Source organism: Leopardus geoffroyi, chromosome C1, assembly GCF_018350155.1.
Source record: "Leopardus geoffroyi isolate Oge1 chromosome C1, O.geoffroyi_Oge1_pat1.0, whole genome shotgun sequence".
Lineage (NCBI taxonomy): Eukaryota > Metazoa > Chordata > Mammalia > Carnivora > Felidae > Leopardus > Leopardus geoffroyi.
Window position 1 is genome coordinate 87982048 of NC_059328.1, and position 24662 is coordinate 88006709.

A 24662-nucleotide genomic window follows, 5' to 3' on the forward strand; every position below is an offset into this window, starting at 1 on the left:
AGTTTCTAGCAATATTTAGGAAAAACTATTGACATTTAAAGCCACATAGCAAGCAAAATTGATCAGAAAATATGCTCATACACTTCTTTTTAACAAATCTCAAATTTAACATTACAAGAAAAACACATTCATTTTGTATAATCATAGGCATGATAGATTGATCACATGCACTATTGATACTGAATATTAGAAATGTGAAATTAGCATATTTGAAAAGCTGGAACAAGTGGAGTACAAAGGATAAATATTTAATAGATGTTAAATTAGTATGGTGAGCTATTTTTGAATATTAGTGATTCCAAAAGATGAATATTTAGATTATCAAAACAGATATCAAAAATAATACTGTAATAGAAACAACATGTAAAATCATATTAGAAAAGTGCACAATATAAAAACAGTAGGATCTCCAAGGTTCCACTACTGACTCACCATGAGATTTTTGACAATATACTTCTTAATCCTTGAGATTAAATATCTGAAAAATTGGAATTATAATGCTTGCTACCTATTTACAAGTAGGATAAAAGGACTAATAAAAGGAGGAATTTAATGGCCTCATAAAACATTTAAGCTCAAATAATTACCTTAAGTTTGTTGAAAGTAATATAAATTATAAGATGAATTGTAGGAATCATTAGCAAATTATTTTAAATATTTTTAGGGATGTGTTACGCCAAGGTCAAGAAACACTTAAAGTTTTCTGTCTTTATACAGGATGTAATCAAATAATGGAATCTTTGCAGATTAATAGACTTAGTAAATATATAAATAAATATGAGAGTGAATTGTAACCTTCACTTATGTTTTCAGATATTTTATACACATACACAATAAATCTATATGTGTATAAAATACACAAATGATAATTTTATATATTCATAAATTTATACAAAGTTATCACAGAAATGATTTATAGCACTTAGAACGTGGGTAATTGTATCCATACCAAACGTGAGCCATTTATTTCCTTTTTCCTTAAAAAACCAAAACCCCTACTACAAATAAAAGTATTATATGACTTTCAACTCTTTCCTCATCCACTATTTAAATTTCCTTATGTATAAGACATGTATGAGATAAGATTTCCTTATGTATAAAATCTGTATAAGATAGAGACAGTGGAAGCTTTCAGCTAATGAAGGATCTATAAACTAAATGGATTTTGCAAAAACACTATAGATTATAACAATTAGAATTTAAATACATATTTGAAGGATTCTTTCCTATATGATAATGCTTAAAAAACTTAATTTGCTGGCTTGTTCAGGATATCCTGAATAATTTAGAAGATTAGGAGGAAAAAATTATTTCAAACCTTCTTCTCTTACTTTTTTTTTAATCATCAAATTCTGTCTTAGCAGAGAAAAACTGTATGTGAAAAAGTGCTAGGTATAAATCCATCAGTACTCTGAAAAAATTTTAGAAAAATGTGTGTTATTGTTTGTGTGTTGTTGCCAGAATTATATATGGCAATACTGCCAGGGTCAATCATTTAATTTTAGTATTCAATTAAAGAAAATATTCCCACTGGAAAAATAGATATAATCATAGCAATTTTTATAGCTAAAATTCAATGCACTTTTCAGAAGTGTTTTGTTTATAATAGTAGCATCCTCCAGGTGCAGACACACACACACACACACACACACACACAAGCATGCACACATGTGCATACACACACAATCTGACATATATCAGTTTATAGGAATACATGTTTATTCCTTCTTACCCGAGCCTGCTGAAGAATCGCCTGTGCCTGAGCTTCCTGAGCAGAGATGGTTGGTCCTTTGGAACCATCGCCACCATAACGAAACTAAGAAAATAAAGAAGCTCAAAATTAGCCATTTTCAAATAGGTGCCTTAATTACTAGATTAAAAACTGCTTACTGAAAATGGTGTAGTTTTATAAAAGTACAAGATAACTTTATTATGAATCAAGATACCTAGATTTTTTGGGGGGTTCTCCTGCCCATTTCACAAGTTCCCTAGACCATGTTTTACCATTTATAGAAAAGAGACTTCCAATTTTCATTCATTCACTCATTCATTCATTCATTCATTCATTTCAATGTTTATTTATTTTTGAGAGAGAGAGAGACACAGAGTGTGTGCAGGGGAGGGGCAGAGAAAGAGGGAGACACCGAATCTGAAGCAGGCTCCAGGCTCTGAGTTGTCAGCACAGAGCCTGATGCGGGATCGAACACACCAACCCTGAGATCATGACCTGAGCCAGAGTCGATGCTTAACTGACTGAACCACCCAGGTGCCCCAAGACTTCCAATTTTATATTCCATAATCTTTGAAAAATCTGGAATAAGTCACCATATATTTTACCTGTACAAATGCTACCCATTTCTATTCACTCATTTGTAAAAAGTCCAAGTGTGTTCAGTTCATTGGTGTTTATAGATCAATTGTTTATTTTGTTGAGCAAAACTTCTAGAATCTGTATGAACACGGAGGAAATCTTCCTTGAGATATACTCATTTGTTTACTGTTTCTTAAATAATTATAATAAGAAACTCACCCTCCCTGTATCCTTCCATAAAATTCTAAAATTCTAAAGCTTTCTTAATTTTAATTCCAAATGCAGCATGAGTCAATTTCTTACTCTACATGATTATTACTTGAAATTTTATTACATTTAAACAAATAAATCACACTTTTTCCCCCAGAGAACAAGGTCAATTTTAAAAAGCAATCTTGTGGTCAAACAATTTTTGAGCAAAGAATAATGACCCTACAGATATATCTTCTTTTAAAAGTATCAACCATTGTATCTATGGTGATAAATAGCATATTAGTATTATGTTAAGTATCACATGAAATGTATGTTAATCATACGACTCAGAATAAAGCACATGACTGGAAATACGAAGAGCAACCTGTAAGCTTTGTTGTCAAAGTCTAATCAAACAGTGAAGGGCGCCTGGGTGGCTCAGTTGGTTAAGCATCTGACAGCCTCAGGTCATGATCTCACAGTTCATGAGTTCGAGTCCCGCATTGACTTAGCTGGAGGCCCACTTCTAGTGAGCTTAAGCCCCGTACTTCTCTTTCTCTTCCTCTCTATCTCTCTCTCACTCTTTCTCTGCCCCTCATAGGATTTTCTTTCTCCCTCTCTCTCTGCCCCTCACTCACTTGAGCCCTCTCTGTCTCAAAAAAAAAAAAAAAAAAAAAAGCCTAATGAAATAATGAAACCTTTGCTCTAACACAGAGATTGATGTTTACTAGAATTTTGTTTTAATAAAATTTTCTAGAATTTCTAAAGGCTGCATGATTTCAAATATCTCTACCACATACAATGGTTTTTAGTTAATTGCTCTGTAATACAGTTCAACAATGCTTTTCAGCAATAAGATGATGAAATATTAAATCATCTTTACAGCATTAAAAAAAGAAAACATACCGGTAACATTAACATGGTCCCAGGAGGACCAGGTAGACCATCAGCCCCTGGTAAGCCAGGACGTCCTGGGGGGCCCTAGGAAAGTAAATCAGCAAAATTAATAAATAAATTAAAACAAATTTATTAGAAACAGAATAACCTTTAATAACATTAGTCTACATTAACTAATTTGCATTTGTCCCTCCTTTCTTGATTAATCTCCTTTTAGTAAGTATACCTAGAAAGGGTTGTTTTTCATTTCCCTACTTTCACAGGATTTTAATCATGCACAAAGTTATTGGCTATTCAAGGATGGAGAAAAAAAAGGGAAGGGACTTTACAAGAAGAGTTTGGACAGACTTAACACAAATGGTCTATTCCACCATGTTACCCAGGACATGTTCTTCAAATTAGAATTCAGGCTTATTAACTCAGTTTATCAGAACCCAGCTAAATACTCATCACAGTTTGTGGAAAACGGGTTTCAATTCAGATTAAATAACTGAATCTAATGTAACAGGTTTATCTCAGCATTGCAATTTATTGAAAATAAAAGTTTTCTTATTAATTATAACATAGATAAGTGCACATTCTTTATCCTCACTTCTAAAATTATAGTTAGAAAATTTAACCAAAATGTTGCACATTGAGTTCACAGACTTCCTCCTCTCTCATGAGAAAGATAACATGTTTAACTTGTGGAATACATTTTAATGATTTTAATTTATGTTATATTCTTTTGTTATAAAGAGTCCCTTCACTTACCCTCTCTCCAGGGTCACCAGGGGGTCCAGTGGGGCCTTGTAGACCTGGGGGACCCATAAGACCCTATAGAGAAACAAACCGTGATCTGAGTCAGATTCCTGATCTCATTATCATTCAGGCAAATTCATCCTACCAAAATCCAAGAAAAGCTCATTTTATATTTCATAAATATACACTGGTCTTCCAATCAATTTCCCTATTTATCTTCCTATAAAAAGACAATACATAGGAACCACTCTGTAGCTAGCTTAACTCTTCCTCTATGAAGCTGCTCTCAGGGTACAGGTAAATATTCCAAGGAAATACAGGAAAGGAGAACACACCAATACAAAGTCACTGAAGTAGAAGTTGGTTCCCAGTTCTTAATGAACAAATGGTACATTCAGACAATTAGACCTCAAAAATGTGATAACAAAGTTGACATGTAGAAATCATTTAGCCTGGAGGCATTTTTACATTTTCTGGATAAAAAGTATTTAAAGGCATCAGTATAACATATTCATTTCAGATGACAAGAATTTAATTCCACAAAAGATAGAGATTTCTGTCAGATCAGTACAACTATCTGAGAATAAAGACACACTGAGCAACATGAGCCTTCCTAGGAAGTGACAATGGAAGCTGATAATCACTCCATTTGGAAGTACAGATAAGGCTGCTACTGTCTACTTAGAATTCTCAACTCCATCTATTGAGATATATCTCTACCTCTTTAATGGAAACAAGAATTTTTTTTCACTATCATAACTTTCAGATAGAAAGTTGAAAATGATGTTAGAGGATGCAGAGATATTGAAGCCCCCTCCAAAAGAAATTAAACAAAATTTAATTCCACTGCTCTCAAAAGAATAACATTTGGATAGCCAAATCAGAAAGCAATTTAAGGCCATCAGGCCCTCTGAAAAAATGTTTGCCTCTATAATTCAATACTCAAATTAGTATAAAATATATAAATTCAATAATGTAATAGAAATGTTATATCTGATTATTTAAAAAAATCAAGATGAAAATAATCTCAACACATTTACATACCGCAGGTCCTGCAGGCCCTGGTGGTCCTTCAATAAGCATACCCTATAATAAAACAAGATAGAGATTCATTTCTAGGGAAATGTAACCTGTAACCTCTCGTCTAAGCAGCTCTAACAAAGTACATCATTGCATTTTAAAAAGTAAATTCTCTATTTCTACCATATAAAATCAATTATAAACAGTTTTCTATGGGGAAGGGAGGGAATTTAAAATGATAGAAAACATAGCCCTTGTCCTCAGAGAATCTGTGAACTAATTAGAAAAGGAATAAATATTCAGAAAAGTAATACTAAAAGGAAAATATGCTAAGTTCTCCCAAGAAGGACAAAACAAAGACGTTTGACCAAGTTCTCCCTGGCACCCAGAATAATGCCTGACACAAAGCTGGGATTTAATAGCTATTTACTGTTTGAATGAAAGAATGGAAGTTAGGTGGCATCTAAGCACTTTCATTCAGGGAAAAGGGAAAAAAGTCCAAGCAAAAGAATGGGGCATAAACATGAGATAAGCTCCTAAATAGATAAGAGAATACAGTACTATCTCAGGATAAAAAAACTCATTCCACAATGTTTATGATTCTACTTCCAGAAATTTTTTTATCACTTAAAAACATGATTGTAATTTTTTGTAATAAGGGCAAATTCATTCTGAAAAATATTTGAAAATTCTTTGATGAATATATGGCATAATTTATCAGATTTTGGAGTAGTACAGTAGATAGCCACTAATCTCCTTAGAGCCATATCTTTTTAACCTATAACTTTCCTTCTACCCAGTTTTTCAATGTGTGTGTCCTTGCAATTTCTGAAATGGATTTTCATGATCTTGAGGCAAACAGTTAAGCATATTTTCTTTAGTTCTAATGTAACAGTTTTCCTGAGTTGCTGATTAGGGACAACAATAGTAAAATTGCTTTCCAGTAGGATTGCTTTTTACCAATATCTTGAGTAGTGAGAACATTAATAAGAATTTTAAAACCACTTTTGGAGTGAATTACACCTTTTCTTCAATGGAAGAACGGGAAGTGGATTTTTAAAAGAATATTCTCATATTGTTACATGATGTTTTCTGGATATGAAACAAGTATCTACGTCAAATAATATATTTCTGATAATGCCAAGTTAAAGAAATTGAAGGAAGTTAGAAAAGCTAATGTCTAGTTATATCTCAACCACCAACATTTGAACCTCAGCAAAGTTATTTAAACTCTCTAGGTCTCAGGTTCCTTCGTTGAGTAAAATGAGAGAATTAGACTAGACAATTTCAGTTACTTTCAAATTCCAAAATTCATGTATCTATATTTTTTGGCTGATTGAAGTGTTACTTGCCAGAAATGACCTTACTAACACTTTTTTGTGGCAAATTTTAAATATTTGGACATCAGAGTTTTTATAATATATATGCTATGTATTATAAACATATATAATATATGTAATAATTTATATACTAATTTATATAAACATATAATAATTTAAGGTGATGATGGCTCATAATATAAATTAAATCATTATTACCAACCTTTACGATGTATTCACAACAGTACTTACAGGTTCCACTACTGCTGGTTCTCCTTTCTGTCCTTTTTCTCCATATGCACCGTGGCCATTTATCTGTTGAGTGAAAAATTCAAGCAGCCTGTCTTTAAGTAAATAAGACCACTTAAGTTTTTTTTGGGTTTTTTTAAAGAAAATTTAATCATCTAAGTGCATTTAAAAACAACCTATTAAAACGTGTTTTAAAAATAGAGACCTATTAAAAGTTTAGATACTGAAAATATAAAAAGGAAAGCATGATAAACATTAATACAAATCTTGAATGAGATTAAACAATTGTTTCTTAAAGACATATTATAGAAAGTTAAAGACATCTGTAGACCTCAATTATCATTCCAAGGCACTAAGCAGCAAGTATCATCAAATTGAATTTAACAAAATAAAGGTGGGAGGTAAGGGGTGGAAGAAATGGGTGAAGGGGGTCAAAGGTAAAAAAAATAATAATAATAAATATGGTACCTCTACTGAACATCACCAGAAAATATTTTTAAAAATTAAAAATTAAAATAGTCTAAAATTCAGAAATTAGACTTACTATCCCAAATAATAATGACTATTTTAATCTTATCAATGATAATACAATTCGGATACAATTCTATTCACGATTATACTTTCAAATGAAGACTCTGGTAGTGGAGGCAGAGATACAACTGCTGTAGATTCCCATGTGGAAGAATCTATCAAGGTGTCCTAGTAGTGATAAATATCCATAATTTACATAAAAACACAACTTGTATTTTAAACCTGAAAAGACATCAAGATAAATGTGAAAATACTCCAAAAATAAGACATACAATGACACAGAGCGTAATACTGACTTACGCTTGTTTCTGTGATATCTGTTTCTGCTGGAACACCTGGACCAAATTCTTCATTAGTGGGGCTTGTTGGTTTATCTTCATATTCTTTATATTCATAAAAATCATATTCGCCTAAATCTCCATCTATCAGAAGGTCAGAGTCCCTGCCGTCTATTCCTTTGTTTTCATATAGTGTATCCTCGGAATTTTTCCTCTGGGAATCATAATCCTCTCCAGTTAGATATTCTTCAGTAAATACTTCTTCAACTGGATTTGGCTATTAATTTAAGTTGCAAAGAGTTGAAGAACATGAAGTTTACTGTTAGTAAAGCAAGGTAAGCATTTGCAATTACAGTTTGATGGAATGTGACGAGAAGCAATTTAAAAGCTACTAAAGCAAGCCTGAAGGCTGAAAAAGATAGCCTTTCAGTATCATTGAAAGCAATATTTTTGTACGTTGGTATGTACAAGGAAATATTGCTTTCAAAGTACTTTTCCCAATAAACTGCAAATATTCACATGGACTCAACATGTGTATTTGCTAGCTCCATTAAAAAAAAATTGTTAGTCAATTTTATAGTTACTTCATGGTTTAAGATTTGAATAATGAAATATGCACAGTTAAAACTTCGCTTAGTTTTCAAATCTCACAGATCATCATTAGGAAATGTAACTACTACCAGAAAAACCATGTAAATTTGACTCTCAATCACAAAAATAAAATATTAATGTCAATATTGAGACTTGTCATAGCAATTTTTAGAGTATATAGTATTTAAGGAAGTATTATATCACCAAAAAGTTCTTTAAAGCAAATAAAGTATACCTTATAGGCCTCAAAATTCAAGAAATGAAATAGAATATATCACTGCACAATCTCATAAAGGGTAGAGAATAAATATGCACTTACAAGGGAATTTTATATCAATAAAACTCCCTCAGAGACAGAAAAATAGACCTAGTATAATTATCTTTTTTACATAAGTAATTCTTTATTAATAGCATAAATCTGAATCATATTTATTATGCAATTTTTAGCCATATAATGATCTTGATGAGGTTCAAATGAAATAATTTATCTTGCTAATTTTTGGATTTTTTAAGTTATTTGATTTCCAAGACATAGTGAATCTAGATGACAAAATAGCATTGAATAAATAAGTAGTAGTACACAAAATCATGTGAATAAAAATGCAGCTAAATGATTAATTTAGCATTTGTTAACCAAAATAAAGTATTTAGTAACCATAATATTTTTGTATTCTTAGCCAAAGAGGATACACTATCTATAGAGAATTCATGTTATCCAAAAACTGAATATTGCTATGTTCATAGCTCTGAACTAAAAAGCTAGTTAAATTTGGTTAGATAAATAGGCATCTTGAATCAAGATATCCATTTCTGAAAAACGATAAATTTGGACCAGATGAAACTTAAAATCTGTTCTCCCCCTAAAATGTTATTTTTCTGAAATATGTGTTTGTATGTCATACACTACTGCGTTTATTTGCTTCACTGACACAAATGTTATATAAATCTTCTCACAGCTAAATTATTCAGGTATTCTTCATACCCAGTATGACAGGTGTTTCACAAATTTAAACTGAATTGTACACTCATTTTTCATGATACGAATATATCATAATATGAAATATTATGAATGTACGCACAATATGAATACATTATGAATAATATTTTTAATAATATGAGTAATAATATAAATATATTATGGATAATATTAATATTATGAATGTATGGATAATATGAAATAATATATGCATAATATGAAGATTGTTACCTTTACACCTGTATGTGCTTAAACATTTTCATAGAAAAGAATGAAAAGGTTAAGACACATTATTTTAATAGTGTGTTTAATAATAATTAACATCATTCTCCTAACAAGTATGAAAATGTACATAGCTATTAAAATCCACTAAGATTAAATTTTCTCAAGAAGTTTGCTGTTGGGGTACCTGGGTGGCTTAGTCAGGTAAGCATCCAACTCTGGATTTCAGCTCGGGTCATGATCTCACGGTTTGTGAGATCGAGCCCCGCATCTTGCTCTGTGCTGAGAGTGTAGAGCCTACTTGGGATTCTCTCTCTCCCTCTCTCTCTCTCTGTCCATTCATTCCCTGTTTGTTCTCTCTCTCTCTCTCAAAATAAATAAATACACTTAAAAAAATAAATACTATTAAAAAAAGAAGTTCTCTGTCATAAAAATGCATGATTATTGGTCAGATGAAATAAATTCTAATTGTATCATTTCATGATACAATTTTCTCTTTAGAGGAGTCTCCTCCTCACAGAAAAATCATGTTGTGAATACCCTTCATCACAACATGTCGAGAAGCTTGCTCAATCCCAGGAGCAATGAAGAGAATGACAGCAGCCAATCCAGTTTAATCAATTTGTGTCGGCATGAAGCAAAGAGTCATGTAAACCTGAATGGACTAATTTAGTAACAGTGAGCCAATGCTATTGTTTCTCTTACCTCAATAAAGGAATAAAAAGATGGAAACTCTCACAAGTTCTATTCTTCCAGAGTGAAGTATATTTAGAATATTACACGCTTAAAAAATCTGGCCTGTGATATAATAGTGTCAATGAGCTTACCTCATTTGTTCCAGATACATGCCTAGGAGCTTCTGTCTGGTAACTTTCCTCTGTTCCATAGTTGTATTCTTGAAAATCATCAACAATATTTGCCTAGTGGTAAATTCAAAAGAAAAACAATTCTAAGAATGTAAAGTAATACCCAATTTAGGAAAAACATGATTTAACTGGGTTATCGTATTAGCCAAATGAGGATTTATCTAGTTGGGTTAGGACAATGACTCATCATCAGAGATCTTCCAGCTTATCTAGGAGAGATCTTGATTGCTTTTTCTTTGCTACCTTTACCCCTAGTTTGGCTTTTGCTGTTGCTTGATAACTTTTCTTCTTCTTGGATGCAAATTTTTCAGATTTAGGGGGCGTAAACTTTTTGGACTTTTCCTTTGAGTTAGTGGCCACTGTCCTCGTCTTCTTTTTGAAATTGGATTTCTTTTTCTGTAAAACGTGGTGAAAGATGGAATGGAAAACATAAATACAGTGAAAAGGGAAATGCAGGGCATGGATGAAAGGAAGGACAAGCAAAGCAAAATGAGCATCATTCCTTCGGGGCAGCTACTGTCAAATAAGAATCACAGTTATTGGATCACAGAAATCAGGTGGATGAAAGGCTTACAATGAGTTTGAGGAACAGCGGACATAAGAAACCACGGAATGACAAACACTAGGACACCATATACACAGGTGCTACTTTGTTTTTACCTCAGTTTGTGCTATTGTCTCCTCAGCTACAGTGGGTGTCTCTGTTACAAATTCAGCCTCTTTATACTCTGCTTCCCCATACTCATAGTCATATTCCAGAATATCCTCAGGTGCATACTACCTCGCAAAGGAAAAAATATCAGGCGATTTTGTTAGTTGCAGGTAATACTAATAACAAAGTGGTAATCATCTTAACTTTTACGTAGGGTAAAGGTTAAGAGGCAAGTATTTAAAAGTTATTTTATATTACAAGAAGTATTATACTGTCAGTGTACAGAGTATAATAACATAAGAGCAACAAAGCCGATTTTCTAAGCAGAACAGTGGTTAGGATTGTGAGGAAACTAAAAATTGTGAATATTAATCCAAACTTAATTAATATTCAAAATTTGTAGCCAATGACTTATTTTGAACACAGCAGTAATATACTTGGTCACAGTTGTTAAATGTTCTTGTTAATTTTTATTTGTAAAAATTGTTACACAAGGCTCCTCTAAAAGACTTTTAGTGTATTTCCAATGGGTACTTTTTTTTTCATTAAACTACATGCTTAAAATATTAAATATGGAGAATAGTCTTTCCAAGTATGAAAGGGTATTTAAATTGGAAGTCAGAGAGTGGAGAGGAGGAAAAGGAAATGCAAGGAACATAAGGTAAGTCTAAACTGAACACTAGAATAATGAAAAATAAAATCTAAAATTTGTTCAGAAATCTCTAATTTGCCATATACTTAAGATCAAAATGAGCACGGAATACTAGCAACACATTAAAAGATTCAAAGTAAGATCTGTTTCTAACTAACATATTATTCACTTTTTAAAAATCCTGCTTTTTTTCCCCTCTATCAAAAAAGCATAGCACTCAGACATTGTAAACTACTTAAACTAAACTCAAATTGGAAAATGATATTTTATACTAGATTCCTCTGTATGAAAGCAATTTAGTTGGAGAGAGAGGTATGTTTCTTAATAGAGGGATGTACAAGAAAGTCATATATACTGAATAAGGAAAATAATGTGTTCACCTTCACAGCCAAATGTCTCTATCAAAACTTTAATTTATAAACAAGAATATAGTTATTGTGAAACATATATTAATCATTGGCTTTAAGCAAAATAACTGTAAATACACTAAGTAATACATACAAAAACATTAAGCAGTAAACTCAACAAGCTGTGTTCCTAATATATACAAGCTAAAGGCAACCTACTTGGGTTTCCCTTAGTATTATATTTGATAAAATTCCAATTATATCCCAACTGGAATCTTGGCATTTCAAAATTGCCAGAAAATCCTTTTTAATCTGCCAGAAAAGTAACTGTTAACCATATGTCTTTTAGAAAGTTGTGATCACTGTGCCTTCTAATTAGCTCTATTAACTATAGCAATGCAAATGAGTGCAAATTTCACAGACATCTAATGAGACATGTCCAAAACTGATCTCCTGGCATCATTATACATCTGGCCCTAGATGAGCCTCACTAGAGTAAACTTTTCAAATGGTTCAGCTGAAGGTCATATTGAAATTTGAACAGACATGTCTTTAGTGTTCTCTATGACTGTAAACACTGTAATTTGATTAGATGAACTGAAACGGATTCATACTTTTATCTATTCAGTGATAGCTTCATTATCAATGAACATCCATTTGAAGAACTTCAACAAGAGCTTTATTCTAACTGAATTTGTACAGAATTTGGTAAATAGAAAAATGCACATATATAACACTGAGCATTTGTTTCTTAATTGCCTCTGCAATCAAGATAAAGGCCAATTACTTCTAGGAAAGTTATGTAAACATTATTAACATCATTAAGTAAATAAAATAAATACTGGATTTAGATACATATTAAAAAGACATAAATGGTGACTGAATATTGTATAGTGAATAACTTTTCTGTGGTTATGATCACTCATGTTGAAATAAGAAATAAGAAATAAGAAATTTATACAACTACTAGCTGCCAGCTGGAAGTAAAACACTAAAAACAAAAGATTAGATAGTCTATTTTATGCCGTAGAGTTTTAAAATTAAGCAGACTTTTCAAAATTGTGTGCATCTATAATTAATTTTAAAAACATAAGACAATAAACAAAGACATAAAGGGCTGATTTTTAAAGTACACGGTTTAATGGATCTCAAATGAAGCATGGTATTCAAAAATATACTAATGTACATTAACTTCATGTCGTTGTTCTTTTTCTTGTAGGAGGAAACATCTTCTACCCCCATAAGCCTCTCCTCTTTTTAAACTCGTTCCAAATGAAGAATAACCAGACTAGTTGTGACTCTGGAAGAATGGAGGAAATAATATTCTCACCTCCTTAGGCACTAAAGCATATCTTTTTCTTAGAGTCTTTCAGGAGTCAGTGTAAAGAATCACTCTTTTTGTTGTTATTTCTTTTTCTAAACAGCATCCCCTTAGTCATGGTATTGAGTGTATTTAGCACTTTGCTAGTATACATGAAGCTTTATAACCTATGTTTGGAGATGGCCGTCTTTCCTTACCATGGAATTTTGAAAATCTTGAAAACAGAGAGAACTAGTTGTAATAAATTAGCTGAATACATGCAATAAGACATGCACTGATGGAATGATTTCTATTTCAGCTTGGATATGTTAGTAGCCTAGCATAAATTGTAGTGAGAAGGAAGTCTTCTAGAAATGTCATAATCTGTTCTTATTTAACTTGTTAGAAAAATAGTGGCATCACTAAATATCTATGAGAACTAGAATATATGATAAATATTAAGTGCAAAAAATATTAGGGTAATATATTTGGGGAAGTACACTGGTTTTTAAATTTGTCTATAAAATACTCTCTTTCCTTTGCTTTATTTTCCTTGTTCATCCTTTTAAAAAAAGAATGTCAATTGCCTACTATGTATAAGTTACTATAGTTTGCATAATAAATTAAGAAATAACCATATATAGATTTCACATTTAATTTCTTGTAAAGATAATAGGATACTCTTACTTGAGAAAATCCCCAAACATCATAATTTTAATATCAGTTACTCTTCTACGTAAATGGTATTGTGTAAGTTCAAATAGAATTAAAGTTTGATGATATTTTGGCTCTATTTAAATCTATCTCTGTTATGCATTTCACTCTATGATGATGATGTGCCAAACACATACACAATTGAATCCTAAGAACGATTTAGAAGATGTTATTTAGAGGGTATGAGGTAAACACAATTACAAGTTGGAAAAAGCACATGAGTTAATTTACAAAAGAAACTGACATACCTATTAATCCAAATAGATTAATGAATATGCATTGTTACAAATTTGTTAATGGAAAATTAAGCAATATAAAGTGCAACATGAATGGTTGATGCTCTGTATTGCACTTTATTTTCTTTATTCACTGGTAAATAGCATTGCTTACTATGCTGTACTGGAATAACATCTGTAGGTCAATTATTAAAATGCATATTTGAAACATAATGACATATTAATGGCTATAGTTCAAAATTATTATTATAAGAACTGGTTACTAATTTGGTTAACCAGTTTATTTAATAAGTGTATAACATAGGATGGTTATCTTACTATTGAAGTATCAATGTAATTTAGAATTGGAAAAAAAATGTGACAGCTGATTCTTCAAAAAAATTTTTCACTGTAACACATTCAATATAGAAAGCGGTAAGAAATGCTATCTATTTTTGCATCACCCAACCAGATTTTCATGCAGTTTTTTGTTATAGCAATACATTGTTTTTCCCCACACGCTCTTCTAGTAAAAACAAGTTGAACTTCTTAACGAATGTTAAATATACGTTATCAATAACTCAAAGTAGAAAAGAGCAAATTCACTTTTAAATGAACTTAAGAAAAAAATGGATAAGAATTATTTTGCTTTAAAATAACTGTTTAACTGGCATGATAGCATTAACATATAGTAATAAAACACCTCAAGGTGATATATTAAGAAAGCATACCTTCATTCTTCCAAAAATCAGAGCCATATCTGTTGCTAAAAGGAACAAACTTATCTTTCTTAAAATAGGAGCAAAATAAATCTCATCAATATCAAACAGGTACAACATGTATAAATTTTTTAAATTTCAATACTGATTTATCACATAATCTCTAAGATATAAAAGCACTAAACCTGATGGTATTTAACCTATCCTTTTGGAATTCACCAAAAAAAAATATTTAAATAAATCATGAAGGAATAAGAAGAATGAACCACTGGTGAACCGTGAAACAAGCAAACAACTACCCAAGTAATTTCTCTTTTCTCTCTCATATTTGCTTTTCTGTCAGCTTCTTAAGCCTTTATCCTGTTTTAAGAAAAACATCCATATTAAGTCATGGAAAAGATCATTGCAACAGAATTTACTGTCATACTTTAAAAAGAAAAGTGATGTCAAAAAAGATATTTCAAGCATTTAAGTGGTAAAATCCCAATTGAATTTACATGCAAACATACCAATAAATTAAAAGATAAGATCCTAACCTCTTTTAAAAGAGTAAAACTCAAAAGGTGGCACCAATTAGTATATTTAGAAAGAAGAATGCCATTTGAGCTATTTTCAAACATAAAGACAGCCTTGATGTTTTCAAACTTCCAACCCCCACTTCTAAAATGTAACACTCCCCACCTTGAGAAAAAAGAATCTAAGTTGTTTTGCTGCCAGTTAAAGAGTAACTTCCTTACAGCTTGCTTGTTTTTTTAATTTCCAGAAGACCCACACCAAAGGATTTTACCAAAAAATCTGGATAAGGATGTGTTGTACTATATTTTTGTTATTTGGGGGTATTCGATTTTGATAAAATTGCTATGGCTATTTATTTATTTATTTTTTTGGCCTGGAAGAGAATAGGGTCAAATTTCATTACAGTAAATTTTCTTGCAAAAATAGACTGGAAAAAAAGGTTTCACAACTGAATTTCAAATACAGTGACATAATATGAATGAAAGTATATGAATATTTTTAGCTACAATTAGATCCTACTGCTTTTCATTTCATTGTTCTTTATGTCAAATTCTGTAGAAGAAAAAGAAAACGTACATATCAATGTAGCCTAGCCCTATAAGAAATAGGAAGAAAAAAAAAAATCTCTTTAAGTATTCAACAGAGCCTGAAACTTTAAGATAGCTCTAATGTCGCCTTCTCATCTGTGCGAATTGCCAAAGGCAAGTACACCAGAAGAATTGTCACCCTTATCTTGAGGCTGTGTGTTAATTATTTAAATGCCAAGGGCAGAAATATAGCTTTTAGAGAACTACCTTTTTCTCACCTCTCCCAAAATGAAATATGCTCATATATATAGCATATAAGTAAGGAATCTCTATTTTTAAGAAGTTTAAGGAGGGGCGCCTGGGTGGCGCAGTCGGTTAAGCGTCCGACTTCAGCCAGGTCACGATCTCGCGGTCCGTGAGTTCGAGCCCCGCGTCGGGCTCTGGGCTGATGGCTCAGAGCCTGGAGCCTGTTTCCGATTCTGTGTCTCCCTCTCTCTCTGTCCCTCCCCCGTTCATGCTCTGTCTCTCTCTGTCCCAAAAATAAATAAACGTTGAAAAAAAAAAAAATTTAAAAAAAAAAAAAAAAGAAGTTTAAGGAACAGAGTACTTAAGAGGAAAAAAATACCAAAAATCTTCCTTAAGTCACTTCTTCCTAGAACTATTAAAACACTATTAAATAGAAAATATAGGTTTAATTAAAACTGAATAATAACGATAAGCCTCAAAACTGCAAGACTATGTACCGCTGAAAGGAGAAAATGAGCCCTGATCTCATGGTCCTCACCTCATCAACCTGAGGTTCCTGAGCCTGAGCGGCCTGGGGTACTGAAGAGTCACAGTCTGGACTGTAATGCTCACAGTAGTCATATGCTGCTTTAGGGTCACCTATGATCAACAGCTGCTGGATGTCCCCCTGTCAAGAAACAAACATGAATGTAATCAGTATATATAGATACACATATATTTAGAGCAAGATTTATTCAAGACAACATGCAGTTTATTTTTATTGTTTTATTGTTTGGTGTGTGTTTATTTTTATTTATTTTTTTATTTCTAAAAATTTTTTAATGTTTATTTATTTTTGAGACAGAGAGAGACAGAGCATGAGCAGGGGAGGGGCAGAGAGAGAGGGAGACCCAGAATCTGAATCAGGCTCCAGGCCCTGAGCTGTCAGCACAGAGTCCGACGCAGGACTCAAACTCGTGAACCACAAGATCATGACCTGAGCTGAAGTCGGCTGCTTAACTGACTGAGCCACCCAGGTGCCCTGTGTGTTTATTTTTAATTACCTGAAGAACTAACACTTACATTTCAATGTTAGAAATAGCCTTATAGAACAAATGAACAAAGGAAAAATAGAGAGCAAGCAAGAGAGAGAGAGAGACAGACTCTTAACTCTAGAGAACAAACTGATGGTTACCAAAAGGGAGATGGGTAGGGACATGGGTGAAATAAGTGATGGGGATTAAAGAAGGACACTTGTGATGAGCACCAGGCATTGCATGTATGTTGAATCACTATATTGTATGCCTGGAACTTATATTACACTGCATGTTTACTATACTGGGATTAAAATAAAAAATTTAATAAAAACTAGTCTCACAGATTTGAGAGAAAAATTCACACCTGTTTTACAAATTAGCTGTTAATATTAAGGTTTTATTCTATTATTTTGTCGTTCATAGAATCTATACTATATGCATCCATTCGGTAAAACAATTTTACTACATTCACAGTATATTCTTTATAAAATAAGACAAATAAAATGTAAATATTAAGCTGATAAAAAAAGTAAATAAAATTGAACAACTGTAAATATATAAAGAGGATGATTATATTTTCTTTTTAAAACTTTTTAATGTTTATTTACTTAAAAAAATTTTTTAATGTTTATTTATTTCTGACAGAGAGAGACAGAGCATGAGTGGAGGAGGGGAAGAGAGAGAGGGGGACACAGAATCTGAGGCAGGCTCCAGGCTCTGAGCTATCAGCACAGAGCCAGACGCGGGGCTCGAACTCGCAGACTGTGAGATCATGACCTGAGCTGAAGCCGGATGCTCAACCGACTGAGCCACCCAGGTGCCCCAATGTTTATTTAATTTTTGAGAGAGACAGAGTGTGATCAGGGGAGGGGCAGAGAGAGAGGGAGACACAAATCTGAGACAGGCTCCAGGCTCTTGAGCTGTCATGACAACACAGAGCCTGATGCTGGGCTCGAACTCACAGACCAAGATATCATGCCTTAGCTGAAGTTGGATGCTTAACCAACTGAGCCACCCAAGTGCCTTGAGGGTAATATATTTTCAATATTAACTAAAGAGTTCAATCAAAGTAAACTGAATTACAGATGGCCAACAGGCACATGAAAAGATGATCAAAGTCACTCCTTATCAGGGAAATACAAATCAAAACCACACTCAGAAACCACCTCACGCCAGTCAGAATAGCTAAAATGAACAAATTAGGAGACTATAGATGCTGGAGAGGATGTGGAGAAACGGGAATCCTCTTGCACTGTTGGTGGGAATGCAAATTGGTGCAGCCACTCTGGAAAACAGTGTGGAGGTTGCTCAAAAAATTAAAAATAGACCTACCCTATGACCCAGCAATAGCACTGCTAGGAATTTACCCAAGGGATACAGGAGTGCTGATGTATAGGGACATTTGTACACCGATGTTTACAGCAGCACTTTCAACAATAGCCAAATTATGGAAAGAGCCTAAATGTCCATCAACTGATGAATGGACAAAGAAATTGTGGTTTATATACACAATGGAATACTACGTGGCAATGAGAAAGAATGAAATATGGCCTTTTGTAGCAATGTGGATGGAACTGGAGAGTGTGATGCTAAGTGAAATAAGTCATACAGAGAAAGACAGATAACCATATGTTTTCACTCTTATGTGGATCCTGAGAAACTTAACAGAAGACCAAGGGGGAGGGGAAGGAAAAAAAAAAAAGAGGTTAGAGAGGGAGAGAGCCAAACCATAAGAGACTCTTAAAAACAGAATAAACTGAGGGTTGATGGGGGGGGGGGGGTGGGAGGGAGGGGAGGGTGGGTGATGGCATTGAGGAGGGCACCTGTTGGGATGAGCACTGGGTGTTGTATGGAAACCAATATGACAATAAATTTCATATTTAAAATAAATAAATAAATAAAATAAAAATGAAAAAAGTGAACTGAATTATTATTGTTAGGCAAACTTATATGATAATTTTTTTTTAATTTTTTTTTCAACGTTTATTTATTTTTGGGACAGAGAGAGACAGAGCATGAATGGGGGAGGGGCAGAGAAAGAGGGAGACACAGAATCGGAAACAGGCTCCAGGCTCTGAGCCATCAGCCCAGAGCCTGACACGGGGCTCGAACTCACGGACCGCGAGATCGTGACCTGGCTGAAGTCGGACGCTTAACCGACTGCGCCACCCAGGCGCCCCAATAATTTTATTTACTTACTTATTTATTTATTTATTTAGAGACAGAGAGAGAATGAGCAGAGGGAGGGGCAGAATGAGGAAGAGAGAGAGAATCCCAAATAGGCTCCTCGTGGTCAGCACAGAGCCCAATGTAGGACTCAAACCCATGAAACTGTGAGATCATGACCTGGGTTGAAATCAAGAATTGGATGTTTAACCAACTGAGCCACCCAAGGGGCCGATATATGAAAATTTTTAAATGAAAACATAGATCCTACTATTGTGTTCTGGCAAAGGAGTCCATATTAAAAGGAACTTCTACCTACAAAGGTGAATAAGAAATGCAGAAACCAGAAAAATTCATATTATAAATAAAAAAGCATAAATTTGGTATATTTTTATTAAGAAAAAATTGGAGTATCCAAGCACATATTAAAATTCACTTACTTTGAATTCTGTATAATTTTAATAACAAACATTACGAGTAATTAGTAATAGGGTTATCTAAAGAGTTTAATTTCAGGAGGTTCCCCAAACTGGCTCTGGAAATTATGTAAACAAGAGAAAAATTGTAATATCCTGCTCCTGAAACAATCTGAATGTTTCCACAAGGTCTAATTCAACATGAAACTGTTTTCTATAAATCTATGGGTCATAGCCATATTAATTCAGAACTATACTCAGGCCCAGAAGAATGTCTGTGTTAATACCTATTTGACTTGGTGATTCAAGGCCTTGTAAGTTTGAGTACATGAGAATGATTCACAGGAGAACTCCTGATTCCATTTTGAATAATTTCAAATTATTCCAGCTTTTCTTCATTTTGTTAACAGGAGCTATTTAGAGCTATTTATTGTCTGAAAATACCAACATTAAATTTAAAGAGTCTCTAACAGTGAATACTAAGAAAGAATTCATAGCAATTTTATACAACAGCTGATTTAATTTTTTCATTAAATCATTCATTCAAACAGTGTTTTAAAAGTGCATATAGCATGTTCATATGTCAGGTAATACCCAAATAAGAAAACATCTACTTTATTTCCCAGTAAAACATAAAACAAAGCAGAATCAGCAAATATCCAGCTGAAAATTATACGGTTTATAGTAATCATACTATTATTAGTGTTTCCAACCTCAAAATTATTTACTTCCATATGTCATGAGGCAATATAATTAATTAATCAAATTAGACTATTTGAGATTTTTTCAAGATTCTTTTTTGTAAATACATTAGAAAGGCTCTAATATTTCCTTAATGTCTTCTGATTTTAAACATGCTCACAGCAAATTAATATAAGTTCTTAAAATTTATTGATAGCCATTCTCAAACATTACCCGATCAATATGCTACTGAGTAGCCACTACTGAATTATATACAAATAATTCTATAATTATATAAATGGATAATAATAAATAACAAACAGAATTCTGAATGCACAATTTGTCATTCCACTGTCAAAAAAAATAATAATGAGGCATCATTGAGTACATTGTGAGTATTGGCATCTAATTAGAAATCCTAACTCTTGAATTTTCTCCAAACTTTGCCATTAACTATGTGGAATTATGCAAGTCACTTAATATCATTCATCATTTGTAAAATGAATACATGTAGAGATCATATCTAAGGTCCTTCCCAGAACTCCAGAATTCCATACTTAATTATAGGAAATATAACGAACTAAGTGAAGCTGTTGCTGAAACAGAAAAAAAAAATTCCCTATCTTATAAACATATGGTATTTTTTAAATAGTAAATTTTTGAGAAGAATACTGGTTTTCTAAGTTCTTACTTGACTTCATTAAATGGAATCCTGCCAATATTTCCACTATAAATTCTTATTTCAGGTGTTTAATATTTAGCCATAAAATATAGTACTGGAAAGAAACTGAAAAAATCACTTAAAAACTACAGTATAATTTTCCCCAGAAGGCATTTTACAGTGTTTTATGTTAATCATAGGACATGTTGTGAGACAGTCTGTAGATAAACAAAAGCACCCTGACAGGTTGAATAAACTGTAAATATTTATATTCAATACTCATAAAAATTTCTACAGCTGGGAAAGGGTGAAGTTACCAAGTAATATTGGCATCTGCAGCATACAAAGTATGAAAAAGACAGTCTCCTCCTCTAACGATCTACAAAGCCAAAATTAGAGTTGATGCAATTACCTTACTATCTACAGCTGTGTCAACTAAGTCTCTAGAGTAGTATTTGCATACAGACAGGATGAGACTAAGGTAGAAAGCAAAGCAAATGTAAGAAAACCAAATGGCACCTATCTATAAAAATGAGGTTCCTCTAAATGTCACATGCCTTGCAAAAGGATCCTGCCACATTTTTATCAAAACCAATGAATAAGTAATAGCATATCTTCTTTTCAAAACTTAAATATAATGCACATATTCTAGTAATTTATATTTGTTTTTTTTTCATTTTGTTTATGATGTATGTGTGGGCATTGCGTGTGTATGTGTAGCTCTATAAAGCCTAGCAATTTCTATTTTCTATGCAATGAATATAATTACATTGTGTCTATGAAGTACACAAGTTAATACACATTTAGCTTTTTTTCCCATTTACAAGAGATCAGATTTATTGAAAAAAATGTGGTATATGAAATTGGTCTAATGTTTTTAAGGTCAAATGTCAATGTGTCAATGTTAAGTGTCTGATTTTTGAAATTCAGCTCTTCATCCTATGTGAAGCCAACCTGTGCTTGGTTGAAGTCAGTTCCCAGTGTAAGTATCCACTGAATTGTACGGCACAGAAACTGATTCCTGAGTGTGAGCAATGGAAAACCAGCTCTTATCAGCTGTCATGTTCAATTCAGTGTGACCTGTGAATGGATTATGTGCCTGGGACATAATAAAATCACAAGAATGGCAGAGGAAATTCAGATATAACCAAAACAGCAAATGCAGAGGCTGGATCAATCTTCAACTATAATGGCTCAAATAGAGTTCACTTAAAAAAAATTATTCGGCGGAGAGTGCAAGCAGGGGAAGGGCAGAGAGAGGGGGACAGAGGATCTGAAGCAGGCTCTGTGCTAACAGGCACACAGTAGTGACCCGGACGTGGGGCCAGAATTCACGAACTGCAAGATCTGACCTGAGCCGAAGTTGGACGCTCAACCCACTGGGCCACCCAGGTGTTCCAAGAGTTCATTTTTATACAGTTTATATATAAATAGTCTCTTGAATGTCAGTCTAGAAACTAGTATGTATACAAAGGCATGAAGCTTTTAATTCCACTCGTAATCTTGGAAGACTCAGACTTTTAATATTAAAACTTGGATATTACTTGTATTCTAAGAGAATAATTTACTTTTGTAATACCATGAAAAATAGACTCCAAGTTATCTATTGATGATGTATGTCACTTAATTTCATAAGTTTCTAGAATTAAAGTTTTCATCTCCCCTAATGCTGAAATAAATCACACAGCTGCAATTGTGTTCTATAAAATAATCTAGCCTCCAAATTTCCCGTAGCACATTCCTGTCTCTTTTATCCTCACAAGGATAAAACATGCAGGTATTTCAATGGGAATGAATGTTTTATGAAATGCTTCTTGGACAAATCTTGATGATAAGTTATAAGAAAATAGGAGTTACTTTGATAAAAAATATGCAGAGGGAAATAGCACTAAAGAGAAAAAGCATCTTAACCAAAACTTTGAAGGTATAAAACTGCATGATGATGTCTGAGTAAGTACCCTCAGTGCCACACAGTTGGAAGGATAGTCCTAGCTGATGATAATGAGTAGTGAGCATTGAGAGTGGAAAGAGATAAAGAGGGGGAGCAATTTAAGAAAAGCCTTGTGTGTGAACTGAATTCTGGTAGTTATGGAGTATCATTGTTTTGAACAATGGAGGACATTGATCAATGCTGCATTTTAATAAAATTGTTGACAACATAGGAAAGGATGAATTGGAAGCAGCCATTTTGGAAGCATGGGAATCTGTTAGGAGTCCACGTAGTCAAGTTTTGAGAAACTAAACTAAGCAGAAGCAGGAGCAAAGGAGACAGAGTTGACATATTAGAAAAAAAGATTAGGAGACTGGGTGCTGATGATGGGGTGTGTTGAGAATGGCAGGAAAGATGGAGAAAGGTGCATTAAAGAGGAATGGAAGGCAATTCTTTAATTTCTGGAGGAAGCAAGAGCAGGATGGCAAAAGCATTTACTCAGTTAAAAAACATAAAAAAAGGAAATATTTTTGGATGAAACTCTTATGTCTACAAAATTGAATGATAATCATTGTTTCTGGAATAAGTTCAATTTTTCGTCTAAGAAAATGGCCTTCGGGGCGCCTGGGTGGCGCAGTCGGTTAAGCGTCCGACTTCAGCCAGGTCACGATCTCGCGGTCCGTGAGTTCGAGCCCCGCGTCGGGCTCTGGGCTGATGGCTCAGAGCCTGGAGCCTGTTTCCGATTCTGTGTCTCCCTCTCTCTCTGCCCCTCCCCCATTCATGCTCTGTCTCTCTCTGTCCCAAAAATAAACGTTGAAAAAAAAAAAAAAAAAGAAAATGGCCTTCATTTACTTTTGAATTGTATCCTTCTACCTACAGATTGTATGGTCATATCACTGAAGCCAAACTAAGCTATAGGAATCAATAAGAATCAGGGAGATTTTCTGTAGCAATTGATATCCATTTTTTCATTGCTAATGAAGGATATAATGAACTTGCCTAGACTTAGTGATATGGGCTCATTTGTGTCCCCCCACCCCCAACCAACCCAGATTTTTATATATATTTTGTAAGTCTTAAATAACTTCACAATATGACCATATTTGGAGACAGAACCTATAAAGAGATCATTAAGGTAAAACGAAGTCATTATGGTGGTTCCTAATGTAATGTGACTGGTCTATTTATAAGGGGATTTAGGACACAGACACAATCACAACAGACTACATGAAGACACAGGGAGAAGAAGGCCACCTAGAAGCCAAGGGAGAGAGGCCCCAGAAGAAATCAACCCTAATGACATTTTGATTTCAGACTTGTAGCATCCAGAACCATGAAAACAATAAATTTCTGTTGTTTCAGACAGTCTCTGGTATTTTGTTATGGCAGCCCTAGAAAACTAATACAGACTGAGTTAATATTAGTTTGTTTTTTAAATGTATACCTTGTAAGTGTTGTCTTTATAGTAGAATAAAGAATGCTTTTAGCAAAGTAGTTTTGTTTATTTATAACTAGGGTAATATCTGGCTATATCCAGGTATTAAGTATCCTTAAGTAGATGCTGCAGTAATATTGGCTGATTTAATTTGGCAAACAGCTAGAACTCAGTGTACTCATAGATTACCACAAACTTAATAGTATCACCACACATAAATATCCCTCAGTCTACTGGAGATAATATAAAGTGAGAAATGATTTTAAAAAAAGTATA

The 24662-nt window shown here is 33.2% G+C and overlaps 1 protein-coding gene across 10 annotated transcripts in view; it reads right to left on the reverse strand.

Annotated features, from left to right (window-relative positions):
- The window catches only part of COL11A1 (collagen type XI alpha 1 chain), a 227574-nt gene that overhangs the window by 130827 nt on the left and 72085 nt on the right, over positions 1-24662 (reverse strand). For 2 of the 10 annotated variants that reach the window (XM_045478454.1, XM_045478453.1), the window contains 10 exons: positions 16620-16748; positions 10854-10970; positions 10437-10589; positions 10155-10247; positions 7561-7815; positions 6733-6795; positions 5186-5227; positions 4154-4216; positions 3410-3484; positions 1733-1816 (listed from right to left, as the gene is read on the reverse strand). In XM_045478454.1, the coding sequence (XP_045334410.1) occupies positions 1733-1816; positions 3410-3484; positions 4154-4216; positions 5186-5227; positions 6733-6795; positions 7561-7815; positions 10155-10247; positions 10437-10589; positions 10854-10970; positions 16620-16748 (1074 nt within the window). The remainder of the gene's footprint in view (positions 1-1732; positions 1817-3409; positions 3485-4153; positions 4217-5185; positions 5228-6732; positions 6796-7560; positions 7816-10154; positions 10248-10436; positions 10590-10853; positions 10971-16619; positions 16749-24662) is intronic. The other 8 variants (XM_045478455.1, XM_045478457.1, XM_045478456.1 and 5 more) reach the window with 8 other exon arrangements.